Below are 10,159 nucleotides of genomic sequence, written 5' to 3' on the forward strand. Positions count from 1 at the left end.
TTTAAAACCTCTTGCACAGACTATTCTTATCGTTCCCACCTTCACGTTCGATTGAAACTTACATGCTTCCAAGATTTTCATTAGAAGTATTCTATTGTAAAGTTAGCTCATGTAGTATAGTTAGCAATGAATCTTATTGCCAAGTTTTTTTCCAAACTAGAATTAATTCGTTTAAGATAAACCTTAAATGGAATATCAATCTATCTTCACCATTTGCAATACTTAAAACATAATATTTTATAGAATCGACTTAAAACATATTTTTGTATAAAAACGACTCTGTCAACTTGATTTATGCCCTTTCATTCGACAAGAATATATTTTCATCCTTATCTTTGCTAAATCAAAAACAAGAACGTTGATGGCATGAAATTTGCATATTTATCGACAAGCCAATATCTACATACATAACACAGTTAATCAACTACCTCACTCTTGATTTTACATATTAAAGTCCAAAAAGCACAAACACTTCTATACATATGTACATAACACAGGCTATTACAGCGAACAAAATAAAATCTTCTTTAGCTTGCGCTTCTGTACCTCTAACTTTGCGCTATCCACCCATAAAATTTGACATACCTTTTCATGTCACCTCCAAGGAACGCTGTCGGCTTGACATGAATGCAATCATCCATTCTGATGATAAAGTTGACTTGCTAAATCTGGAGTTCCACGCATTCAATGTGCTTTACCTTACAGTGTATCCTCCGCTCCACTTCGACCCAACCAGCCAACCATTCGGAAGATACATACATTATGTAAGTCTTGATGTGGGTATGTCAGTGTAAGGTGATTTACCTAACATCTTACCTTCTAACAAAACGGATTCTTCCTCACGCGCCATTCAACGTTACACCATACTTTTCTTCATTTTTGTTAATGCAAATGGTTTAAGGGTACCTAGCATCAAGCCTTGCCTGTAATTTTATTCACATACATACATACATTTGTACCTGTAGTAGGTACATCCTTTAAGTTATCACATCTCACCAAGTAACATCTTATATATACACAATAGAAAAGCGAAAGAACGAATCCAGTAGTAAGGTGAGGTATAGGAAAGAATAGATCCAAACAAATGAATAATACCTTGGATAGTGATTTGCTTCCTTCAATTTTTCCTGTGAAGGATTCTGTCTGCAAGGGTTCGTGTGAGTTAGGCACAAAATGAAATTTTCTTTGACGGCATTAATGGGATTTCCTTCTTTTCATCACAATTTCCTTACCAATTTATTCTATGCCACCATTTTCTTGCACTGTACAATACAATATACATGTATGTATATTATCTACCTAGTCTAAACTTTGCTTGGATCTCATTGAGAAAGTTTGTTTTCCTGCTGCTGGAATTAACATTTTTCTTTTAAAATTATCATCGAATCCTTTTTATCTAATTAAGATAAGTTGCTTAGGGATTTTTGTATGAATGTGCTACTAGCATACCTACGTAAATTCAATTTAGAAGAAAGGAACAAACAACCTTTGTATGGAGCTACTTTTGGGTACAGGCCAGAAGACAACACATTGCCTGGACAAGTCAACAAATTGTTCATAAGTTTCATCTTTTCTGTTACCGCACAAAAAAGTTGTACACTTCTCACTTAAAACACTAAGTTTTGCAACTGATATTTAAGTATGTCAAAGAAACCATTGTTAGACTCAACTTTTAGTAACTTGAGACCAGAACCACTAGCAAAAAATCTTTTTCTTCTTAATTTACCTTTAACTTAACTGTTTCCACTGATAACATGAAATGTTCGCTCTGCTCATTTACACAAAAATCACTTTTCCTATAGTTAATCTTAATCGGGTTCAAGATGACGGAAGAAAGGAAACGAAATATAAAATCTTGACAAGTGGAGTGGCTGCTTTTGCATTTGCGAAAAATAAATTGCTTGTCAAAAACATAAGCAGAATATTTATTCAGGAACAGAAAAATTTAAAAGTAATGTTATAACACGTCAATAAACGTGGTGCATTCCATTCAGGTTTTGAAATCCTTCTCTTCAATCAACATACTCAGCTGAAATCAACCTTAAGGATTTATAACACTTTCTTGCTTCAGAATTAAAAAATTGAAAACTTGACAAATTGTCCTTTGTGCTGCAATAAAATCTCTTTATACAATTTGAAGGGAATTCAATTTACCAGGGACGGACTAAGTTAGTTTTATCAGAAAACTTAAATTTATTGGCGCAAAATTATAGTAGAGTGGACTCGACACTAAAACTATTTCAGTGTGACATTAGGTAAAATCCTAAATTATATATGTATGTGTTTGAAACCATCTTTATATTTAAACACTTGCATTAAATATAAAACCATCAAAACCGAATTTTATATTTTAAGTGTTGCACTAGCGGGTATGACTTCTTTCATATTCTTCACAAATTTATTTCACAAAATGTTTTCAGAGGATGAATATTTTCAACTTTTTGAAGATTTTCAGCTTTTTCGAAAGCCTAAAGTACGAGTATGTACAAAACAAAGTTCAGCTCTGTGGAACGATGAAGAGTTTTTTTAAGATATGGATTGAATAAAGCCACAGTTCAGTTTTTGATCGAAAACATCGATAGGCCGTAGTTTGTTAAGTTCAAAAATTGGTTCAGTGTCGGACGGTTTGTGGGCAGTAGGACTTGAAACCTCACGAAAAGAGTCCCGAGTTATGATTTACAGTTTTCCAATCTCCTCGTAATCAATATATTCTTTCTGATCCAATGATGTATTGAAGCCTTTGTCCTGTATTGTTAGCAGCTTACATTCCACCAACTGCCGCAACATTTCCTTCTCAGCTCGGTCCCAATTCATCACGTTTTGTCTAAAATAATATCTAATAATAACAAATCAAATAAGACGTCGACTAACCCTTAATATGTGGCTTAAAATTCTTTGAAAAAACATTTCGCTTCACTATAAGGACAACAATACATTTAATGACATTTGACAGCTAACTTTTTTACTGAATGTCTGTTCCCTTAATTTTTTGAACGACTTGTCATTGTTTAAGGCTCGTTCAACGTGAGTTTCAATGCAATGGTTTTAATGCGAATCTTAATGTGAGTGCATTGAAAAGCGTTCATAGTTCAGGAAAAGTTAGACCCTTGAAATAGCCTGTCTATCATTTTGCGCCATTTTCTTTACTTTGACCAATTACCTTACAATAGGATTTGGGGCCAGCATGCCTCCATATATATTTCACTTTGAAAATTTGACTTATTTCGTTTTTTGTAAGTGAAATAAGGCCAAACATATTTGTTACGCTTTCCTGACGGCCCGAGTTTTTGGACGATCTGACATTTTTTCCGTTTAATGCTTGAAATTGTTCGATTACATTAAAAACTCAAAATGTCTAATGCCCAAAATAAACAGAAATTTTGTCAGAATGCCCAAATTTTGAAACACTTGACTTCTTTTGGTTGACAAGTCAATTAGTAATCTGGACTTTATAATATATTTTAAGATTGATTTGGGCGATATGACATTGACTTTGGGCCTCATTTCTATAAAGCCATTTTCGGGCGATATGACTTATTTAATATGTTGGCGGTACCTTATTGGGCAATAACACCGAACACTTCTTTTTATTGGCAACTTCATAGAACAAATACATACGAAGATAATATAATTAATATTACCCAAATCTTACAACAACAAAATGTTATTAAAATTGTTTTGGGTGCTATGACATTTCGAATTTGGGAGTTATGGTCTAAGCCATAAAGACTTAAAGCCATTTACTTTTCTCTTAAGTGGGTTTTACTGCATTATAATGTCAGGCACTTAAAGCATAATGCATTATGTAAACAACTATATAATTCAAAATTACAAATAACAAGCCAAGTCAAAACATGGGCCAACACCAGTTTCTCTCGATAAGGTTATGTTTAGCCTTTTTTGTTGAATTGTTTGACCATTACTCAATTGGAACGTAAGGCGCACGATATTCCTTTGTAATGAATGTGAATTTTGTAATATTCTTCGTCTTTTTGTTTTCATTTCGTCAGCCAAAAACTTCAGACCTAGTTAAACCTTGATTATACTTTTTTCAATTCATTTATTTATTCAATTATTGCACAAATGATTGCCCCATGGTAATTGCAAAATCAAATTAGCATTACCTGCTTATAAATTACATAGAAATAACTTTCAAACCTCTCCCTCTTCTGAAAAATAGAATTGTTGAAAACTCTATCAAAGAAATCGCAGCTTTTTGTTTCCTTTTTTCCCGAATTGATTCATGATCAATCAAACTTTCACAATAGACACCAAAACCAAAAAGTTCTTGGGCTTTCTTAAAAGTTTCTGTTTGAATTAAAATAAAATAAAGTTCTTTCCCTTTTAGAGGGGAACTTACTACTCAGGCATCACCTTGCACTGATACTCGTTCAAGCGAATTTTGAATTCATCTATCTTCTTCCAGGGCATAGTTATTTGATTAAGCTTCGCGAATTTCGGAATAAATTAAAGGTCGATTTTTGTAGTCCAAAAAAGAAAAACAAAAAAATACCATGACAAAGTGGAACCATCAGTATTACCTTTGCAGGATGTCATTAGGAAAAGTTCTTCATTCATTATATTGAATCGAAATCTAATAGAAATGGCTTGTAATTAATATTAATGAGTTCTTTCTTAAAAGTTTAACACATTTTGGAAGTTTTGAGTAGATTTGGATATTTGCAGACTTATTTTAGTTCAAAATGCCATTGTTATATGTCCTAAGGGGTAATATTCTACAAAAAAAAATGAATATACTTAACAACTTTATCGGTATGGAAGAATTTAATATTCAGAATTTTGAAACATTTCATAAGACTCAGCATACATACATTACATATATTCAGTTTTATCACAAATTCCATCGCAGCTCAAAACATGCTATTCACGTTTCCAAATAAAGCTATCAAAATCCATCCCATCCAATTTTAGAGTCGAGCATTTTATTCTTGTTTCGGTAAAATTTTGTAATTAATGTAAAATGTAAGTAATTTTAAAATTGTGTAAAGAAAAACAGAAAAAGACAAGAAAGCAACTGGGTCCTCTTTCATAAAAACTTACAGGTGGCAATTCTACAAATTTGTAACACTTTTCTGACAAATCCGTATTTCATAAAATATTGACATTTGAAAAATTTGCCAGAAAAATGCAAAGACATGTTTGTCATGGCAATTTTGTTGGTGCATCAATTCTTATTAAATAACCATCAACAATTCCAGAAACACATGAGTTTTCGCAAAACCCCTAAAAGGTTGTGGACGGAAATTACATTTCCTGAACATTGAATTTCTTTATCAAAGAGTTTTTCTACCATTAAATTGCATACACTTTTGACACACCGATGAATTGATTATATTATAACATCCTGTCCATCGGCAACTACAAGGTACTGAGATCCACTTCCAAGCCAATGTAATGCACATTAAACCTGGATTTTAGTATACAGTGTCCTTCGTAGGATTCTCGATATGAAATTTGTCTTTAAATTGTTCTCCATTTAACGATTCGAAACCAATATTTATTCAGTGTTAAAAACTCCGATAGTGCCACTGGCGACGTATTACTTGGAGACCCAACAGAGTTTCCTGGCGAAATTGTCCATAAAATACTGACAATTATGTAAATTGCATTTTTTTCACATCATTAAAGATTTGTCAGTACAAATTTGTCGAAAAAGTAATTGACAATTCAGTGTCAAGGCAGTTTCGATATGAAACGAAAAGATGATTTGTAGGGTATTTTCCTACAATTTTACAAAATTGCCAATTTGTTCTTAGAACATATTTTTATAACTTAAAGAAGACGTTAAAAAATTGACAGGTGTACAAACTTTAACTACAGGAATTAAAAATACGTGGTCTATGCGGCAATGTTTTTTCGAATCTTGTTGTGGGTCGGAACTTAGCATTCCATGTGGGGATTTGTTACGGTGTAATTTGTGATGTGGCTGATTTTAAAATAGGTCTAAGTCTTGAACGATCGAAATTGGTTGTGATTAATTTATTTTTCTGTAACGAGAGCAATTTCACCTTAAAAAACCTTGTTGTTTTAAAATACGAACAAAAAATTATCAAATCGTCCAAATGCAAACCAATATAACGAACGGTGCTTTTTAAAAAAGCTAACACAGAATATTATTTATTTCAGCGAACATCGAAGTAAGATGTTAAAAAAAATAGACTACCAATGAATTTGTGTGAAATTTACAATTCTGTATTCCACACTTTATCCACGCTGCAAACTTGTTTAGTTTAGTAATTTCTTTGTATAAACATTCATTGCCACAAACCAAACCTAAACTGCAGATTGATACCTGTCACAAAAAATAAAGTGTTCACCGGTGCTTAAGCATCACTAAAGTGATGCCATGACATGCACTAATATTTCAATTATTCAGTAAAGCATCTGATATTTAAAATTGTGTTCTATTACGAAACAAAGCTCTAGAAACTTAAAGCCGAAGCCCATGTTTGATAAGTTCTCCAATTTCACTCGGATGGACAAAGCTTATTTAAAGTTTTCACTTGATAAAGAAATTTAACAACTGTTTTTCATTTAAAACATTTACTTTTGTAATTTTGACTAATCAACAATAATCTCTTAGTACACATAATGTGCTCCGAATCCATCAAAAGTCACATGAGCAACGGTTGCAGCTGGTGAATAAGCAATAGCGGCTGTTCTAGCAGTAACTAGTGGAGCTGCGTGAGCGTAAACTGCTCCTGGAGCAGCGTAAGTGATAGTCTTAGCCAAAGCCGGAGTATAAACATTGTTGTTGATGCGAGTGTCAGTCTTACGAACACTTGAAAATGGTGTATCTACTGCCTTAGAGTATTGTGAGACAGTGCCACCGAAAGAACGAATAACATTTTCCTGAGTTGATCCAATAGCTGATCCTGCGTAAGTCAATGGTGTGGCAACTGCAACATTGGAATAAGCCAATGGAAGATGTAATTGAGAGGCGTTAGCAACAGCGGCAAAGAGAGCAAAAATAATAACTACTTTGAAAGCCATTTTTAAGATGCGGGCTTTTTTTTAATGTTTACTGAGTGCTGTACTGTGTGAAACTGATGATATTCCAAATGATTATTTGCCTTTTTATAGAAGGATCAATATAGTGAGTGACCTTCTATTGGTCGAAATGATGTGGAGTTGTGGACATTCCGCTAACTCACGCGTTGCCCACTTAGGCCTTTCCATATTCCTGTCAATTTACCTTATTGTAATATCCAGTCTTATACTCAGAACATTCACTTTTATGAATGATAGCTGGTGGGAAGCCTTTTTATGATTTCTTATTCAAGTTGAGATTGCATCCAAACTCATTAAAGCAATCAGACAAGGCAAATGCCCTTCACCATCATCACTGAACTCCAAAAAGCATTCACAAACTTAGCAGCCACTGAAGCAGGTGATCTGATCTGTTTTCATTGATCAAGATCATGCAACTTGAAGGGCGTGTGGAAAAATACAACTTGCAACATCAGGTTCTTCTTTATATGTTTTTTTTTACCGGAAATGAATTGACCTTGTCGTTAATTTGTATCGCAAATGAAAAACTTCACTGGCTAAACTAAATTTCGTGTATTTCAAAAAGTGGATTCAATTTCACACACCTGTCAAGTAAATCACAATAATGACTCTTTAGTCAATTGCCATCTGCTAACTAATTGACAAATTTTAAAATATGTCGATTCAATTCACCGAAAACACATATGTATTGGAGGAGGTACGAGTAAGAACTCTTGAACCGCATGACAGACACTGTTTTATAATATCTATATATATTGTGAATCTTAGAGTCTATTGCCACTGGCCATCGATTGGATTAGTTGTCATAATTTTTTAAGTGCTATTCATAATATGTACTATAATGAATTTGATTTTAAAATAGTTCAACTTGATTTCGTCAACAGAATGTGGTTTTTGATGTTAGAGTACTTATTCAAGTACCTATACCTCTTCAGAGATACTCCACAGTCCACATGTGTTATTTCATAAAAGTACCCAAAAGCCCTATGCCTATACATATGTAAATAATTCCAAATGTGTAATTATATTCTTCAAGTAACATGACTACATGAAGGGATGGTTAGAAGAATAAAGCAAACAAAACTTCATTACTGTGCTGATTAAAAAGAATGAATGTAGATTCTTCTGGGTTGATGATGTCCATCTTCGCTTCTTCACATCTTCACAATTTTAATTAATTAATTAGCTTTGGATGAGTTCATTTTTCATATACTCGTACACTCATAGCACACGCTCAATTGCGTGTCAAGACCAGTTAAATATAAATAAAACAAAAACAAAGTTATTCTCTTGTTACAAAATCAAATATGTCAGATACATTTTCAGGGCGTTCGGAGGTCCCTGGTCCTTTCCTTCTGTGCTATCATAAGCATAGTTACCTAAGATGCTTTTTCTTTTGTTGTTGCTCCTTATGAAAATAACTGTATTTTTTCTATTCATCTAGTCTTCGTCGTCGTCCATCTTGTCTTTGGTTATTTTTATAGACTTTTCTTGTCGTCCGTGCGTCGTTCGTCCTTTGTACCTTCATCTTATGCCATAATGTATAGTTGGAGGAAGAAAATGATTTTGTGGCTGAAAAGATGTTCACTTGAGTGAGGTCATATCCAATTTACAAAGGTCATAAATCTTTACTTTTAGGTGGCACAAGTTTTTTGTTAAAGTTTTCTCGGTACACCATATTGTCTCTATCTCTGTCTTGTTTTGATTGGTGAATTGTATTAAAAGTGGGCTTTTACAGGGTTACCATCATTTGGAATTATTAATATTTAGGTTTCTCGTTTTGTACTTTTGTAAGTGATGTGTTGGTATGCTAACTGTATTGTAATATATTAAGATAGTATTTCGACTGAACTTTTCAAGTTAGTTTTTTCCATTATACTAGATGCAGCTTATTTAATTTGTATTATTTTTTAAAATAATTAAAAAATGATTTATTACATTTTTTTCGAAAATCGTTATAGTGCTTTTATTATTAAATTAAAAACCATGAAAAAATGTTGTTCTTGGAGTTACTTTTAATATTTTTGGTACACATTACACTTACACTTTTGTTTTTAAGGGAGATTCTGAAAACAAAAAGCATACTGAGTTCCATAAAATTTGGAAAAAAATTGTTTAAAATTAAAAAAAAATTTTTTTTTTTTTCAATAATATTCTGTAAAACAACTTTATTTAAAAATTAAGTAAAAGAATGGGTGTTGGCTTTTCAGAATGCTATATCGTGAACCTGTATGTTTAACCTGTTTTTTGAATTATAATTTTTGCCTATTGTAGGTCATTTGTTTGAACATTGTCTGTCCCCGTAAGTAAGAGTCTATTAAATGTTTATTGTACAGAAATGAGACACAATTTAAAAAAAATCGTTGAGTATTTTCGTTATTTTTCCAAAGTTTTTATATAAAAAAAAGTAAATAATATAAAAAAAAGAAATTTCTTAGACATTCCTATATCCGTGCTGCACTAAGGGTGTAATTTCTATTCACTGTGTTACTTTAGGTGGCATCACAGCCCTGTGTGAGCTAGGACCTCACCCATCAAACTTCTCCATCTAGGTCGGTATAGCTACACGTCTCAAGTTATGCACTCCAATTTTTGTGGATCACTTTCCACCTGTGCCCGCCGCCTGATCCGAGGTCTTCCTCTACTGCGGTATCCTGTGGGTGTGCATCCAAAGACTTTCCGGGCCAGAGAGTTGGTTTCATATCAATCTTTGGATTTGTATCATTCTGAATAAGTTTACGCCGCTGTACAGCCCATACAGCTTGTCGTCCCATCATCTTCTTTGCTAAACTACGAATATGGGAACGTAAATCACGTGCAGAAATTTTTTCTCGAATGACCCAAGGTGTTTTCTTCCACTTTTGTTATGGTCCATGCTTCTGTAGCGTTTAGCAGGACGGGAATGATTAGGATCTTGTATAGCGACACCTTAGTTGCTCAAAAGAGGAATTTACTACTCAATTGCTTTCCTAGCTAAAAAGAAACAGCGGTTATCAAGAGGAATTTTTTTTTATCTCAGCAGTGGTATTGTTTTCTGCGTTCAAAGCGGTTCTTAACTACCTTAAAGTTACGTCTGTCAATGATCAATGTCAATAAAAACGTATATGTTGTATGGGACGTTTCTTGA

The 10,159-nt window shown here is 33.2% G+C and overlaps 1 protein-coding gene across 1 annotated transcript; it reads right to left on the reverse strand.

The window, feature by feature from the left end:
- Positions 1-6,547: 6,547 nt before the first annotated feature.
- Positions 6,548-7,090, reverse strand: LOC129941807 (cuticle protein 67-like). The gene has a single exon (XM_056050536.1). It carries the CDS (start codon positions 7,012-7,014, stop codon positions 6,601-6,603), a length of 414 nt encoding a protein of 137 aa, XP_055906511.1. The 5' UTR covers positions 7,015-7,090; the 3' UTR covers positions 6,548-6,600.
- Positions 7,091-10,159: the final 3,069 nt, after the last annotated feature.

Source organism: Eupeodes corollae, chromosome 1 (genome assembly GCF_945859685.1).
Source record: "Eupeodes corollae chromosome 1, idEupCoro1.1, whole genome shotgun sequence".
NCBI classification, from domain to species: domain Eukaryota; kingdom Metazoa; phylum Arthropoda; class Insecta; order Diptera; family Syrphidae; genus Eupeodes; species Eupeodes corollae.

What these genes read in the sequence shown, in the direction of transcription:
- LOC129941807 (XM_056050536.1), bottom strand. Translation starts at nt 7,014, where the DNA reads ATGGCTTTCAAAGTAGTTATTATTTTTGCTCTCTTTGCCGCTGTTGCT.